This window comes from Zea mays, chromosome 9 (genome assembly GCF_902167145.1).
Source record: "Zea mays cultivar B73 chromosome 9, Zm-B73-REFERENCE-NAM-5.0, whole genome shotgun sequence".
NCBI lineage: Eukaryota > Viridiplantae > Streptophyta > Magnoliopsida > Poales > Poaceae > Zea > Zea mays.
The window spans coordinates 19,338,741-19,355,785 of record NC_050104.1 but is presented as its reverse complement, the minus strand read 5'-3'; the positions used below and the strand labels follow the sequence as shown (position 1 = coordinate 19,355,785).

General features: G+C 47.3%; 3 protein-coding genes across 3 annotated transcripts; all 3 read right to left on the bottom strand.

The window, feature by feature from the left end:
- Positions 1–397: 397 nt before the first annotated feature.
- Positions 398–5,419, bottom strand: LOC118473281 (uncharacterized). The gene has a single exon (XM_035962469.1). The coding sequence runs from the start codon at positions 4,937–4,939 to the stop codon at positions 2,378–2,380; it is 2,562 nt and encodes an 853-aa protein (XP_035818362.1). The 5' UTR covers positions 4,940–5,419; the 3' UTR covers positions 398–2,377.
- A 4,755-nt stretch (positions 5,420–10,174) lies between these two features.
- LOC100273960 (uncharacterized) lies at positions 10,175–12,100 on the bottom strand. Its single transcript, NM_001148347.1, has 5 exons — positions 11,643–12,100; positions 11,332–11,544; positions 11,008–11,159; positions 10,608–10,881; positions 10,175–10,507 (listed from the first exon to the last, which is right to left on the bottom strand). The coding sequence occupies exons 1-5, from the start codon at positions 11,896–11,898 to the stop codon at positions 10,251–10,253; spliced, it is 1,152 nt and encodes a 383-aa protein (NP_001141819.1). The 5' UTR covers positions 11,899–12,100; the 3' UTR covers positions 10,175–10,250.
- Positions 12,101–12,604: 504 nt separating this feature from the next.
- Positions 12,605–16,570, bottom strand: LOC100283915 (uncharacterized). Its single transcript, NM_001156813.2, has 5 exons — positions 16,195–16,570; positions 15,274–15,323; positions 14,269–14,424; positions 13,116–13,232; positions 12,605–12,830 (listed from the first exon to the last, which is right to left on the bottom strand). The coding sequence occupies exons 1-5, from the start codon at positions 16,457–16,459 to the stop codon at positions 12,696–12,698; spliced, it is 723 nt and encodes a 240-aa protein (NP_001150285.2). The 5' UTR covers positions 16,460–16,570; the 3' UTR covers positions 12,605–12,695.
- Between the last annotated feature and the right edge of the window lie 475 nt (positions 16,571–17,045).

The window sequence follows — 17,045 nt, the reverse complement described above, 5'->3', positions numbered from 1 at the left end:
AAAGTGTCTTATTTATACTAAAATAGTATAAATAGAAAATCATGAACTCATGCCTATTGGTCCAAATATAAAATGAAATATTGACGTGTGATAAAATATTAGCATACAACGATGTTACCGACTCCTCGCTGGTGAGTCTGTAACCTTGGTTTCCTGGTGTCCTTCAATGGGGAGTGGAGAGGGAGATTGGAGTGGCGCAAGGTGTATGGAAGAAGAGGGCGCTGATCACCCAGATCTCCTGCGCCAGCGTCGTGCCTGGCCAGGATGATCCCAGGTGATCTCGCCCAAACAAAAGGGAGATCTTATTCCTGGTTGATTCTTACAGCTGATGCCCAGCCGCCTTTATAGCCATAGGCGGTCTCAGGATAGACATATCTACTGCTATTATTTAGCCACATAAAAAGGAACTAACCTATTATTTAGGAACTGCTACTATTTAGCCACATAAAAAGGAACTAACCTATTATTTAGGAACTGATAAAACAGAAACTATTCCTGACTTATCTCCTCTTTCCTATTTCTGCGCCTTGTGAATTGGCGGCCCACAAAAGCATCTATAACATTTCCCTCCTCTCCGACAAACAACTCGTCCTCGAGTTGTATTTCTGGATATCTTCTCTTGAACTCATTACATTGTTCCCATGTAGCATCAGCCGGCTCACGTCCAAGCCACTGGACCAGTAACTCCCAAACACCTCTATTTAAACGAGCCTTCACTACTTGTGCTGGAACCGGAAGTACCTTGCCATGCAGAATCGTTGGTAAGAGTACTAGTGCGGATGGGGGCTCCCCTTGGAATTTCTTGAGAAGTGCCACATGAAAACATCATGGATTCTTGCATTGGTTGGCAGCTGTAGCTTATAGGCGACCTCTCCAATGCGTTGCAGAATTTGATATGACCCATAGAACTTAGGTCCTAATTTGGATGTTGCTGCTGGCGTGACACCCACTGTCGACCTTTGGTGCAGACGCAGCCAAACCCAATCGCCGACAGCATACTGCACATCTCGACGGCCACTGTCCTGCGCCTGCTTCATTGTTACCTGAGCTTGGATTAGCCTTTGTTTGATGTCTGCCAAGAAAACATCTCGATCCTGAAGTTGCTGATCGACGGCAGCTACTCTGGCTGTCCCAGGTGTATAAGAAAGCATTGTTGGAGGGTCCCGGCCATATACAATCCTGAATGGAGTGCACTTGACCGCAGTCTGGTATGACGTATTGTAACAAAATTCAGCCCATGGAAGCCATTGTAACCAAGTTTTTGGTCGATCACCTGCCAAGCAGCGTAAGTACATCACAATAATTCTGTTAACCACTTCCGACTGTCCATCGGTCTGGGGGTGAAACGCGGAACTAAGTAACAACTTGACCCTAGCAAGGTGAAAAAGCTCGGACCAGAAGGCACTAGTAAACACTGTATCTCTATCACTTACAATTGAGCACGGAATACCATGAAGGCGCACAATCCCTTCGAAAAATGCCCTAGCCACGGTCACTGCGGTATATGGATGGCCAAGAGGAATAAAGTGGGCAAACTTAGAGAACCTGTCGACCACTGTTAATACCACTGTCTTGCCACCAACCTTAGGAAATCCTTCAACAAAGTCCATGGAGATGTCGTTCCAAATTTCCGATGGTACCGGCAGGGGTTGCAGCAGACCTGCTGGATGTAGATGCTCAGTTTTATTCCGTTGGCAAGTGGCGCATGCTTGCACAAATTCTCTGACCCGTCGTAAGGCTTGTGGGCTGTAGAAGGATGCTCTCCATCGATGTACAGTCTTCTCAATGCCCTCGTGACCACAATTGTGTGCTGCTGCCAGTATTTCTGTCCAAACTGCTGAAGCGTCCGGAATGAAGACCTTCCCTTGAAATAGTAGCAGACCATCAGCTTCCGTCCATCCTGATTTTGCAGTTCCCGCTGTAATGGCAGCTCGCAAGCTTAAGACCTGTGGGTCGGTGGCAGCTTCATTGCGAAGGGTGTCAAACAGCTGAAAATGTGGTGCTGAGATGCTGTTAATTTCTGCGGTGTCTTCGTCGCGTCGAGACAAGGCATCTGCTGCACCATTCAATTTGCCCGGCCTATACTCCACTGACAGATCATATCCAAACAATTTGCTGACCCATGTATGTTGCGGTATTGTAGACAACCGTTGATCCAGGAGGAATTTAAGGCTATAGTGATCTGTCCGTACCAGAAAAGTTCTTCCCCATAAATATGGTCTCCAATTCCTCACTGCTTTGACTAAACCAATCAATTCCCGCTCATATGCTGGTAATTTCTGATGGTGTGGTGCTACAACACGACTGAAATATGCAATGGCCCCATCTCCTTGATGAAGGACTGCTCCAAAACCAGTCCCTGATGCATCACAGTCCACTATAAACTGTTTAGAAAAATCCGGCATCTGTAACAGTGGTGCTGATATAAGGGCTTGCTTGAGTTGAAGAAATGCCTCCTCTGCCCTTTCCGACCAACGGAACGCCTCACACGCTTGAGAAGAGCCGTGAGGGGTGCAGCTATGGTCCCATAATCCGCTATAAACTTGCGGTAATAGCCAGTGAGACCCAAGAAACCTCGAAGTGCCCGAATAGACCGAGGGCGCGGCCAAACTTCTACTGCTGCCACCTTATCCAAATCCATAGAAACGCCCTGAGCTGAAATAACATGACCCAAGTAAGCGACTGATGTTTTGCCAAACGAACACTTGGACTGTTTGACTGATAACTTGTTTGCTCGGAGTGCTGTAAATACTTCCCTGACATGTTGTAAGTGCGCTGCCCAGGAAGAGCTAAATACTAGAATATCATCGAAGAAGACCAGGACAAACTTCCGGATGAAGGGTTTCAGGACATCATTCATGAGGGCCTGAAATGTGGACGGTGCGTTGGTGAGGCCGAAGGGCATGACTAGAAACTCGAAGTGACCTCGATGAGTGCGAAACGCTGTCTTCTCAATATCATCTGGGTGCATGCGTACTTGGTGATATCCACTGCGGAGGTCCAACTTTGTGAAGAAGCAGGCACCGTGTAACTCATCCAAGAGTTCGTCGACCACCGGAATGGGAAACTTGTCCTTGACTGTTTTGGTATTGAGGGCCCGATAGTCAATGCAGAAACGCCAGGATTTATCAGCTTTCTTCACAAGTAACACTGGAGAAGAGTAGGCCGATGTGCACTCCCGAATGATGCCTTGCTGCAACATGTCTTCGCACTGGCGCTCGATCTCGTCTTTCAACAATTGGGGGTATCTGTAGGGCCGAACTGCAGCTGGTGGCGTCCCTGGCAGCAGCCTGATGTGATGGTCGTGACGCCGAGGTGGCGGAAGGCCACGTGGTTCAGCGAAGATGTCGGCGTAGGACTGCAGTAATGCCTGTAGTAGTTCGCGGGGTTCAGACAGGGCTGCGCACTGAGTATGTGGCGCACCCAGTCCTACCCAACGCACATTGCGTCCCAGGCGCCAGAACTCCATGGATAAGGCGTTGAAGTTCCACAATATGGGTCCCAATGACCGAAGCCACTGGACCCCCAGGACAATGTCAAAGCCGGCCAGAGGAAGACCGTAGCAGGTGATGTGGAAGGTCTCCTCGGCAATAGTAATTCGGAGCTTGGAATATATCCCGCTGCTGGCGACGTTGTCCCCGTTTGCTACCTTGACGGAGAGACCCGGTCTTGGTGTGACTTGGAGGCCCAGCTGGGTGGCCACAGCTTCCCGTATGAATGTGTGGGTAGAGCCTGTGTCCACCAGCGCCACCAATGTCCGATCCTTGACCCTGACCTGGAGCTTCATGGTGCTGCTGATGTCAATGCCCGTGAGGGCATGAAGAGAAATGCCCAGGTCTTCCGCTGCAGTATCTTCCTCCATGTCGTCGTCCATTTCCAGCAAGAATACCCCCTTTGCGGTGCACTTGTGATCAGCCGAGTACTTCTCGTTGCAGTGGTAACATTCTCCACTTGCCCGTTTCGCTGCTAATTCTTCTGGTGTTAGACGTCTGAAACACGGCCGATTTGGAGCAGCCGGCCTGGCCCCCGGTCCTGAACCAGTCCCTTTGATGGCGGACAGGTTCCGGTGACTTTGTCTATCTCTGAGTGCTGCAATGTTCTCCTCCTTGCGCTCATAAGCACAGGCCAGACTCATTGCGGTCTGCAGGTTTGTCGGGGCCAACAGCTCGACATCGGTGCGTAGGGGATCTCCAAGACCTGCTGTAAACATGTTCACCTGCTGCATAGGAGACAAGTCATCACAGCGACAAAGCAAGACTGAAAACTGTCGCTGATATGCCTCCACGGTGCCTGTCCTATAAAGGGCTTTCAGTTCTGCCAGGCCATTGGATCGGATGGGTGGTCCAAACCTCATGTGGATGTAGTCAACAAATCGTGCCCACGACAGAATGCCATGATCACGTTCCAGTGCATAGTACCACTCGGCTGCTGCTCCCTCCAAGTGTAATGATGCTAGCCAAACTTTTTCTTCTGCCATGGTTCGCATCCCTCGGAAATAGGTGTTGCACTTGTTGATCCATGTCAATGGATCTGATTCGCCGTCGAAGGATGGAAAGTTGGGTCGCGGTGGACGGTTGCCACCTTCGTCGTCACGACCCCGACCGCGACCATAGCCATCTGGTCGGCCATAACGATCCGGGCGGCTGTAGAATTCGCTGCCCCCATCACTACGCCCGCGACGTGGGGCCTGACGGCCACCATTGTTGCTGTTGTGGTCGCCCTGGTGTGGTGGTCCGTCGCCGTCGTCAATCTCCGTGATTTCCTCCAGCTGGACGCCGCCGGGTGGAACCGTTTCCACCCGCGCCAATCGACGATCATGGGTGTCCAGCCGACCATTCATGGTTGTCAGCTGACCCAACATCCTGTTCATTGCGTCCATGAGGAAGTCCAGCTTCTGTTCTGTGCTCTTGTCTTCAGGATCGGGCATGACGCCGGACATGATTGTCGCTGCGTCTGCTGAATCTGATACCAAATTGTTACCGACTCCTCGCTGGTGAGTCTATAACCTTGGTTTCCTGGTGTCCTTCAATGGGGAGTGGAGAGGGAGATTGGAGTGGCGCAAGGTGTATGGAAGAAGAGGGCGCTGATCATCCAGATCTCCTGCGCCGGCGTCGTGCCTGGCCAGGATGATCCCAGGTGTTCTCGCCCAAACAAAAGGGAGATCTTATTCCTGGTTGATTCTTACAGCTGATGCCCAGCCGCCTTTATAGCCATAGGCGGTCTCAGGATAGACATATCTACTGCTATTATTTAGCCACATAAAAAGGAACTAACCTATTATTTAGGAACTGCTACTATTTAGCCACATAAAAAGGAACTAACCTATTATTTAGGAACTGATAAAACAGAAACTATTCCTGACTTATCTCCTCTTTCCTATTTCTGCGCCTTGTGAATTGGCGGCCCACAAAAGCATCTATAACAAACGATCACATAAAAACAACAATACATATATTAACATCGACCCCATTATACTGTCACTATTTTATGACCTGGATAATATATTCATTATTCAGCTTCCTCATGCTAGCTTCAAGCTATAGAAACAGATGAAATGGATAATAAACTTCTACAGTTTATATTAGCTAGAAAACAGATGAAATCATACTCAAATGTGGAAAAGCAAATTAAGTGAAATTTATTAGGTAGAAAAAAACAAATAGAAAAGCAAGAGTGGTCATAAGCAACATTCTCCCATGGCTTCCCTTTACTATCATTATTTAGATTAGCTGTAGCAGTCACCCAAATATGATTATGGATCTGGACATTCAGTGGAGTATTCCACTTTAAACTGATTCCAAAAGAAGAAAGACAGTAGTTTTATTTCTTAGAGAATAATTTGCAATTATATAAAACATATATCTACAATAGTTCTTACATATGATATTGTTAACTGCTCTACAGTGATTTGATTTCCTTACATACACAAGCTTAAAGAAAGGACCGCAAACTTGCTCAAATTCAACGGAGAGGTGATGTTCTTCAAGTGGTTGGTTGGGCTCCAACATGGTCCTTCAGGAGAAACCTCGCAAATGGCAGCTCATATAAGGAAGAACTGAAAATATAGCTTTTCAAAACTACATTGCACCAATCAAAACAAGATTATGATGTCAGTAGATAACAAATTAGCAATATATATTCTTCTATAATAGTAGAAGATATGAGCAACTCCGGCTATTCCGTGCACTGCGATCCACATAGCGATCACGAACTCTAGCATCGGCTCCCTGGTATTAATTTCAAATGAAGATCTTGGTCGCTGCAGCAATGGACAAAAGCCAACAAGTGTGGTGGTTGAGATGTCTTCTAGGATTTTGTTTCATCGAAGCCTCTAAAGTATAATAACATGCACATAGAATCCTGAGCCAGTAAGACATATTCAAAATTGGACACAACAACTTTGTAGAGCAAATCAGAAATTTGGTCATATTATGAGGTTGCAATTCTTACTGTACATGAATTATAAAGACAAGTATCGGCCAAATAGAAACTATACCAGCTCTATACCTCAATAGCAGCTATACAGTGGGCTGCATTTAACACCAACAAAAGTGAAGATGCTCATCTACCATACACAAGCCAGTGGGAAAAGCACTTTTAACTGTAATTCTATTAATTACGAATAAAAAATATTTTCCTATGCCTTCAGAACTTGCATAACTGAAACAGACCTCGAGAGCCAGTGGGAGCTACGTTCTTATCTTCTTATATTCTTAGTTTCAGGCTTTCAGCTATGGATATCAATTATAAACAGTGACGGTCAAACTGGTACCTGGTATGTCAAGTATGGTAATAAATTGTAATATGACAAACGGATCACAAAAGAGCATTTTAGTTTCAGTGTCTCGATACTAACTAAAGCACAAAATGATACCGCAACATTTTTCAAGAGTACATACAAGATAAAACCAACTAATAGAATCTGATCCAACGTTGAAACGATACCCAATAAAAGATTTTTGTCATTTGTTTGTAATTTAAACATTGTTCTTCTGGGTAGCGGCTAGGAAGAACAGGTGTGGCTCAGAAAATGCTCTAGAATGTAACCAGTAAGGCATCAAAACGAGGAAGAACCTTAGCACGGGGAGCGCTGACATGTCCGAGAATGTACCCATGAGGCTGTTGTTGCCCAGGCTAAGCAAGTGTAGGCCATGTTATTAGAAAAGAGCCCACAATATTTAAAGCCACCCACATGTCAAGTGCATTTATTTGGTATTGTAGATGCTAATGTTGCCACACGTAACTGCTATAGAAATATGTTGACCATTGGAAACAAGAATCATTCAAAGTGACCAAATATATTCTCCCTAGCTGAAAATTTTCAATGGAAAATAGCAGCAGAAATAATGAAAGTGTCTAGAATATTATGCTCATGAAAACAGCACAGGTCATGTTGAAGTAAGAATGCAATGGTATAACTGTCACATAGTTCAAATGACCATTGGTGCCAAGGCTTCTATTACAAACAAACTGACTGGGAAGAAAAGGTTAGTTTAGGCATACCCATAGCGGAATCATAGCAGGAAAATTAAATGGGCATGTCCCAGCGCAAACACCAAGTGGCTCCTGAATGCTGAAGGTGTCGTTCCCATTAGAAACATTTGATTCATATTCGCCCATTTGCAATGTTCCCATTCCACAAGCATGCTCCACCTCTGTATGATATGGAGTTCAAAACCAAAGTGGTACAATAATTGATCAACATAAGAAAGAGTTCTATCACAAAAAGGTAAACATTTGGAGCATATGAGCAGAGTATTGGGGGCTAAAATAAATAATTCATCAGTAATATTGACATCTCATGGAATCTATATATGGAAATCATGAGACCACATGTAAAGCTACACAAATAATTATGAGCATATATGAGAAAGCAAAGTTTATGTGCCTATTGTTGCAAAACTAAGGTCTGAATTAAAGTGATGATTGAAATTTTCTTTTGGGCGATACAGAAACTTTAAGATAATTACTCTAGTTGTCTATCCAGATAAGAAAACAAAGTGTGTGCTTTCAATAATCTGGGAAGTAACCTAGGCTCCAGAACACGTCACCCCAAGCATCTTTCAACGTCTTCCCCTGCTGTGTAGTGATGTTATTTGCAAGCTTGTCCTGTAATCAGGAGGCAACGATAGTCATGAAAACATTGGGTAATTTGGTTAACTATAACAATTAATTTATCGCAGATAAGTACACACATGGTTAAAATCAAATGCAACAAACTATCGAACGATAATAACAGAAAATAGAACCGAAAATAATCTATTGATTTTCTTTATTCATAATGCGCTCTTGTTTCGCCCCTACTATACACCAAGCACTACCTTCGCCATTGGTTTCCAGTGCTTGACCTTCTCGAATCCATTGGCGTAGCCTCAGTGTCCATGATGAACAAAGAAGAGCGTGCCACGCCCGCCGAGGCTTGTCCAAGCCTCCAAGGGGCTTCCCCTAAGGCATGATGCACTTGATCCACCTACAAAGAGCAAGATTACAGGAAGTGAAAAAAACATGGTCATCATGTTTAACATCAAGAAATCTGTGGTTAATTACCATTCATGATTTATGAGGACATGCATTTCTTTATTGCCCATGAGCTGCAAGCAAAAGCAGTATTTTCCCCAAAGAAACATACATCCTGACCATCCACTGTCGGCCATCGGTCCAGGTGCCAGAGCGCCAAGAAGAACGTGGCCGGTTGCGTCCACAGCGAGCACACCGGTATCCCCCGCGCAGATCCAACCCCAATGCCCCAAGCCAGGAAGGTGTCGGCCACGATGGCGTCCGGCTTCTGCTCCAGGGACAACCAGTCCAACAGCCGCTCGACGGGCGCCACCATCTTGATATGCACGGCCTCGAAGAAGCCTGCGAAGTCGGTGCCGCGGACCCTCTCGGAGGGGATGACGTTGGGGATGGTGGCGAGGCGGACGGCCTGACCATCCACCGGCGGCCATCGGTCCAGGTGCCAGAGCGCCAAGAAGAACGTGGCCGGTTGCGTCCACAGCGAGCACACTGGTATCCCCCGCGCAAATCCAACCCCAATGCCCCAAGCTAGGAAGGTGTCGGCCACGATGGCGTTCGGCTTCCGCTCCAGGACAGCCGGTCCAGCAGCCGCTCGACGGGCGCCACCATCTTGATATGCACGGCCTCGACGAAGCCTGAGAAGTCGGCGCCGCGGACCCTCTCGGAGGGGATGACGTTGGGGATGGTGGCGAGGCGGACGCGGTCGGGGAGCGTACCGGGCACCCCTGCGGCGGACAGCAGTGGCGCCGATGCTGAATTGCTGATGACGACGCTTCCGCTAGTTTCTGGTTGTGCTCCCAACGCAGCAGCGCCTCGTCCAAATCCCGCGTCGACCTCAAGCCGATCCTGCCATCCACCATAGCGTTGATTGCGTGGGCGGCCACGGACCATCAACACTTCCATCGATAGATCGGGGCGTGAGAATGAGAACGGAAGGGGAGCGGGACGGCCGCGAACATGGAAGGTGAGCACGAGATCGGTGGAAGGGGGTCTAGGTTTAGCGCCCGTCGACGGAAGGTGAGCGGGGCGGCCGCACCATCCGGGCTACCACCATCGGCGTCGGTTTGATGGCGGGGAGCAGGGATGGCGGTGGGTGGGGCGGCCCCATCAATGGAAGGTGAGCGGGGCGGCCCCGTCGATGGAAGGTGAGCGGGGTGGCCGCGTTGACGGCGGGGAGCAGAGATCGAGGAGCTTTGATGGCGGGGAGCGTAGATGGAGGATCGAGGATCTCTTGCGTTGATGGCGGCCGCGCAGCTAGGGCCCCGGATCGCAGGCTCGGCGTTGATGGCGCTCGTCGTCGCGTTGATGGCGGGGAGCAGAGGGGGCGCTTGGTGGGCAGAACCGTGCACCAAATTAATATGTGGACGCCTACAGTAGCATCTTAAAAGTAGTAGAGATATAGATTATAATTGTTTTTTATTCTCATTCTAATTTAGTTTATCATACAGTGTGCTTTAACTATCAAATGTTTTTTTTCTATATTTTCATAAATATTTTGAATAAAACAAACCAGTCAAACTTGTCTTAAAAAAGTCAAACGACTTCATTTCTAGGGCAGAGGGAGTAGGTCTTTAGCCTCTGTTCTCGTCGTGACTCGTTGTAGGCGTGCGTCGTTCTTGAGTTCGTAGCTTTTGTCCTGTGTGTTGATGCTGTCAATGAAAGAAATGTGGCTGCTTGTTTCAGAGAAATGCGGTGTATGGTGATGCTGTACTCCCTTTCACGACTGATGATGCCTAAGGGCTACATAGCTTTGAAAGATCGAAAGGTGGGTACGAATAGGAGCCGCTGATCACAGCATACGCTATCCTACTATTTGCAGCTTCAGTGGCATGTATCCCGTCCCAGCTGACATAGTTTTGCGGGTCTGCACAAGCCCCCGCCGTCGCAGCTTCTCCATTCACTACCTTGCTGTCACCACAATAAACATCTCGATCGAAATTGTAGGTTCCACCGCCGTACCCGCAGCAAGCTCTAGCCCCGTGCTTCAGCCCTGTGATGATGAGCACCAGATCAGACAATTTTTCTTTCTTTCTATTTGATGTATATACGAACCATTCACAGTGACACAGTATCTAGATAGGAGAGCTCACCGTGAGCGGTTGGGTGCTGGAACAGTTCGAGCGTCACAGCATGCTTGTCGACGTACACGACCGACGCATCCTGCAGCGTCTTCCTCACCTCGGCTAGGCTGTCGTTCAGCAGCTGGTTGTAGTACGTGACCCCGCCGTTGTAGCTTTTCACGCACCCGAACTCGTCCAGGTCCTTGCTGTCACGAGGAAGCCCCGCGAGGAATGCCGGGTAGCATCCTACGGGCACCATGTTGAACACCATGAAGCTGCGAGCTCCGATGCTGCTGTACAAGTCCTACCGGACCGGACACACACGGACGACCATGAGAAATCGACTGGATCTCCCTCGGCTTGTGTTGATCGGTTCGATGATGATTCCAGCTTGAAAGTTGCAGACGGTTCTAGTACTTCTACTGCGTACCTGTATCGTCCAGGAGATCTGGCTGACGACTGAAGGTAGGCTTCGCTTGACGCTTTCGACCCCGAGGGATCCAAGGTTCGAGGTGAAGTCGTTCTGCCCGATGTCGATTGTGTACAGAGCGTCGCCCAAGATTTCCGAGCCAGGGAGTTGGCCTGCAATGCAAACCAACCAATCAACCAACCAAGCATTTCAGCAAGAAAATATTCACTGCTAAGTTGATTGCCAAAGCTGACTATGGTAATGCTACGCCTATGACGCTCTGTATCCTCAGCGCCTTGACTGAAAGAGATAGGGGTTTCAGTACTGTGGTGGCAAGTGGCGTACCGTTGTTTCCTTTGGAGGCGAGCACTCTGTTCCTGAACTCCTTCATCTGGTTGAGCTGGATGCCGAGGGAGAAGGGGCTGGTCCCGGTGACGAACACCGACGTGTTGGGCAGCAGCGCCGTCGACGCCAGCGTCGCGAAGTTGGCGCCGTGCCGGTAGTCCGACCCTATGGACTGCAGGTAGGGGCTCAGCAGCGGCAGCCCCATCGCTTGCGCTGTCGCTCAGACAAGACAACACACGCGGGCTTTTCATTAGAAACAGAAGCGGTGGATATGAAGCACGCGATGCGTGGGGATAGGTACGTGTACGTGCCTATGAAGTCGATGACGAGGCGGCCGTCGGAGGCGCGGCCGGCCGGCCTGCCGAAGTACGTCATGCCGAACGGGCCCTGCTGCGCCGGGAAGGCGGCCCAGAAGCCGCCGGTGTCGGAGTTGGAGTCGCCGAAGTTGAAGACGGCAGGGAACCTGCAGGTCCTCCTGGCCCTCGCTGCCGAAGTCGAAAGCAGCGCCGTCGCCACGAGGAGCAGCGGCCACGCGGTCCTCATCGTGCCCCGGCAACCGATCTGCATGCGTGTCGGTGTGTAGAGGTAGAGAGCGGTGGCGACATGGCACACTTATAGGCGGCAGCGGCACCAGTTCCTGCTGTTGAGCTGGAAATTTGTCACTTCCTTGGTAGTGATGAAAACTATCTTTGGGATTTGCTCGCGTTGAGCGGCTGGAGCTTGGCTGCACGGGGAAGGAGAGAACGGCAGCAGCCGCCGCCGCGACGCCATGACAAAGCGGTAGCGCCGTTACTGGCTGGAGATGCTTGTAGACTAGTACGTCTACTAGTATTTGCTCATGCTTTGCTGTCCAGCCTGTTGGAGAATTCTCAGTTACACTGGTGATGTGAACTGTGGAGTGGAGTCCAACGACCGACAGATGTTTTGGACTTTGTTGGACACTTCGATCAATTCAGATTTCGGACGCTGCTGCTATAGCCTTGTATCCTCTGACCAAACACAGGACAATCCGTGACAGCCAACGCCGACGCTCGGCGGTGCAAGGAAACTGAAGAAAAAAAGATGAACTAGTCAAGCAAAGCAAGTACGCCCCGTTTCTCGACGAGAATCATCACTAACCCAATCATGTTGTACTGTATAGGCTCACAAAAAATTCAAACGTGAATAAAACGACGCGAAAACATTTTTTAAGGAAAAACACCAAACGGGTGACGGTATACAAGTACAACATACAAAGCGTGTTACTCGGTTCACAGAACTAACGGCAGGCAACGCGTATACATCATCTGTGATGGTTGCCAGCGTAGGGGCAGGGCTGTACATGGATGCGGCACACAAATGCGAGGCGTCTTGTTCTTCTAGGATCAGGATGGCGAGGATAGCAGTCGCTGGATGACTTTGTCGGGATCGTTGTCGTGGATGGCTAGCAGCTCGGGGACGTTTGGCGATGTGAAGCCCATCTCGTGGAGGATGCTGTAGGATTTCACGAACTCTTTCACCTGGGCACAAGACAACAAGGTTCGTACTTGTGAGTTTGATATTATTTATTTAAACACTTCACCCCACTTATGTGCAATTACCAAACAGCATTGTGTGGGCATCTATCTAAGGCGCCCTTAGTGCATGAAACATGAAAAGGTGTATTTAGTTGCACACAAATCCGGATGTATTTAGTTATGTTATCAGCATTGAAGAAACTTTAGCTATTAGAGATAGAGAACCATTCTTTCACGATTAGGTGGAGCTGAGCAGTATTAAAGAAAATACAGGGGGTAAGAGCATACCTTTGTTGGATTATCTCCATAATTCAACACCGCAAATGAGACGGCTTGACGCCCAAGCCCCATTGAGACATACTTGTCAACAACTGGATCCCCTGACCCTGACGATGCTGGTCTAGCCTGCAAAATTAAACTGGAAAAGTCAGTAATTCTATCAATAGAATTTGTCTCAAACATCTGGCTGGCATGCACCACACATCATGTTAAATGGATGAAGGTTAGTGAGGAACCTAAAATGGATCGCTAGGTTGGACTATTCAAATCACACTAAGTGGTCAAAAGCCCTTTAGAGAAGAGAAAATCAAGTCTTTCAACAGGTTCAGATATGCCATTTGCAGTATTGATCTATTGGTGCTTCAATAATCAAGTTCAGAACTATGTCTATTGTCTAGTCTTTCAACTAATGCACATTATAAAGCAAACCAGACATCAACAAAAAAATGACTGAGGAGAAACCATATGAGTCCCAAAACAAAATGCCCCTGAAGCGGAAGAGGTGCAGCAATTCTGTTCTTTGTAGAAACCTGTGAATGTCAACCATGTTCTTTTCCGGTGTCTCGGTGAACTTCACATGGTACTGCATCAACGAAGCATTGGGGTTGAGTAGGGTGACATCTAACATGGAGTTCCACGAGTCCTGGCTGCCTTTGTCAAACCGGGTCTATACAAACTCTTTGTTTTTGTTTTTTTAGAAATGGCAAGTTCTGGCAAGAACAAAGGACGCCTCTAGGATGGATGGGCAGGCTGAGCAAGTCGAAGACTTGGGTGGCAACGTCCCTTCTAAAAACACCTTAGCCCTGTGTTAGGGTGTGTAAAGAGGTGGTGGTTATGCTACTCATGTTTTGAGCATTGCTGTTCTCTTTTGTAAGCTGGCAGCCCCATCATGATTGCATTGTACAGCTTATAGTATGCTTTCTATAAAAGCTGGGAAAACCTTAACAAATGGTGTGAGGAAAAATTACTATAGCAGCAGGTATAAGTCACGCTAGGAAAGCTTGCAATTAAGCCAATTGCGATAAAAAATAACTCTATAAACAACTTAAGACCCCTTTTCCACTCTAGGAACTTGTACAAACATTAGCTAATGGTAACCATGTAATGGTTAATGATAGATTGAATTATGAAAGAAAGGAAGACGAGGATCTATGTATCTTGCCTGCTGTGGCACAAGAGGTGCAGCCTGTCTTTCTACCACAAATTTAGTCCAGTTGGGGTTCTCCTTCTCTGCCTCAGCAAGAATCATTCTCTCATACTCAAAATCAAAGTTGAAGGTGCTGCGAGGAATCTCTACCATCTCTGGTGGCAATTGAGGCTGAAAAGATAACAATAATTAGAAGATAATGAATTCCCTACATACAACATGTGAATGAGTTAAGCTTGAATAGCACACACTTAATGCAACTTAACCAACAGAGTTATCTCAATAACGATAAAATGCAAATGGAATTAATGGTAGAATGCATTTCTAGGAACATAATAATAAACCCTAAACAGGCCGGTCACTTTGACAGATCCACATATAGTATGGATTGCATTCTCACAAATTTCCACTCATTTGACTGCAAATTATAGCACCAAGGCTACATACAACCAACAAATAGCACAGGTGCTGCACAGTTAACAGAAACCATCTGCAAATTTTCTAGAGAACAGAATTACTAGCACATATCTTAGTTCCAGGTATTGTTTAGACACAATTTCATGCCAAGCTGTCCACCATGGAATAAGCTGCACTAGGTAGATGTACAACAGGCCGCGAGAAAAAGGTTATTGTCCATTGAAAATTAGATAAACCTGTAGATTTGTTAATTGTTCTTAATAAGATCAAGGTGATGATGATGAAAGGTCACTCAGCAGTTAAACTTGACTAACAACAGATAAAGCAATTTTGCCTTCCATTATTTCATAAACTGTCCCATACAGCCATATGAAATAAATAAACTATTCAAAAAACATCTCCTGTTGGATTTGGTTATCGGCACTTCGAAATTTTTATATATTTTTTTCAAGATGACATAAGAATTATCTGCGTACCAACATTTGTCAACAGCCAGGCAATAGTGTAACCTCACTGAAGTAACACTTTCGTATCTAACAGCAGATTAGTGGGTCATGACAAGACAATACAAGATGTACTTCAATATTAAATTAAATTACTCACAGGTGGGGTAATGCGGAATTCAGGCTTTATCGCAACTTGTATGCCCACTTCTGCACAATACAAATACAATACTATTATAACACAAACTGTTCTTGACAGAAGCAATCAAGAAAAAATGAAAACACTAGAAAGCACTTTGCTGTCTCTTTTGTCTTTGGCATGATGGAAGGAGTAAAACAAACATAGAAACACAATCACTGCATTACCATCTGATTTTCAGTGTTCGGTAATTACAGAATTAAAATACATCCATAAGCCTAGGAAATTCTAGCGTATTATCAGCTTCGATTATGTTGACGAGAGGATGGGTAAAAAAACATCTACTCAACCATTTCATAAGCATTTCACATCTGACACCATTGCGTTCCTTTCCTTGCTAAGTATGTGCGAACAGATAACTATTATTTCATAACTATTTAAAGCATCTGATTTTTGCATCTGATACACACAAAAAACTATCCTTGAAGCATCTGATTTTTGCATAACTATTTAATGTCTTAGTCCGCATTTTAGTTGCACCAAAAACACTCGACCAAGCCCTGTCGCAAGACATTCAAGGTGAAACGGGTAGCTTGTATCATTCGAACTCCTGTCGTTTCTACTGCACAACATGCCCTAGAAGAGTAACACAGTTTGAGTCCACTAAGTCAAGTATTATTTCGATTAGCCAGTGTAAATGTTACCCCACTTGCAGACAGTTTGCGTCCACTTGCACACAGTTACCAGATTTAGTAAGTTTCCTCATTGTGACCCCAGTAATTAGAACCCTAACCAAAAAGAGATCTGCTGACCTAACAGCCAGAAAAAAAACCATCCAACTAAGCCGACAGTCGATTCACCATGCTACAATCGATCGAGAACATAGCGAAGAGGATATTATGATACCACATCAGTACCGAGCGGTAAAGAGGGGAGAATTACTCGAGGACGAGGACGAGGACGAGGAGAAGGAGGTTGGAGCCAACGGCGTTACGACGGGAGCCGAGGACCCGGAGCCGGATCCGGACCCGGAGCCGTGGTGGTACGGCGCGGCCCGCGGAGACGCCGTGGAGGCCCCGCCCCCGCCGTGGGAGGGCTGCCCGACGCGCGGGTAGAGCGAGGAGCCTCCCCCGGGCGCGCCCCCCGGAGGCGCGCCGTAGGGGCCCGGGCCCGAGCTCGAGCGGCCGCCGCGGAAGTCGTACTCCATCGGCGCCGCGGCGCTGCACGCGCGGATGGACTGGGTCGCTGGAGGTGGGGAGCTCCGGACCCCCGGCGAGAGCGAGCGAGCGGTCAGACGGATCACGCGGTTTGTTTGGATGGAGAACTGCTGGAGACGGAGGGAGGAGCCGAATGGGGTTGCTGGAGACGGAGTCGGATGCGTGTTTGGGAGGCGAGGAGAGGGGGTTCGCGTCTTCGCGACGAGCCGACGAAGCAACTCAGAAATTGGGCCGCGCGTGCCCGATCCGGGCCGCGAACCAGGCCCTCCTCAGCGTGGGTTGGGCTGACCGCTGACGCGCTTTCCCTTTCCCGTGCGCGTTGCTAAACTGGTCCTGATGTAATACCTAACTTTTATATAATAAAGGAGGGAGGTTAATATTCTTATATAAAAGTGCTCTTTCTTTATTTGTGCATATGAAAGATCATATACCAAGTAAATAGAAATAAATAATCTATACACACCATGCTGATTATTTTTTGTGATACATTTAATTTGCACAAGGAATCCGGGTTAAATTTAAATTCATGTTTCAAATTAGAATGAAAATGTAAAACAGAAAATAAAAAAGAACAAA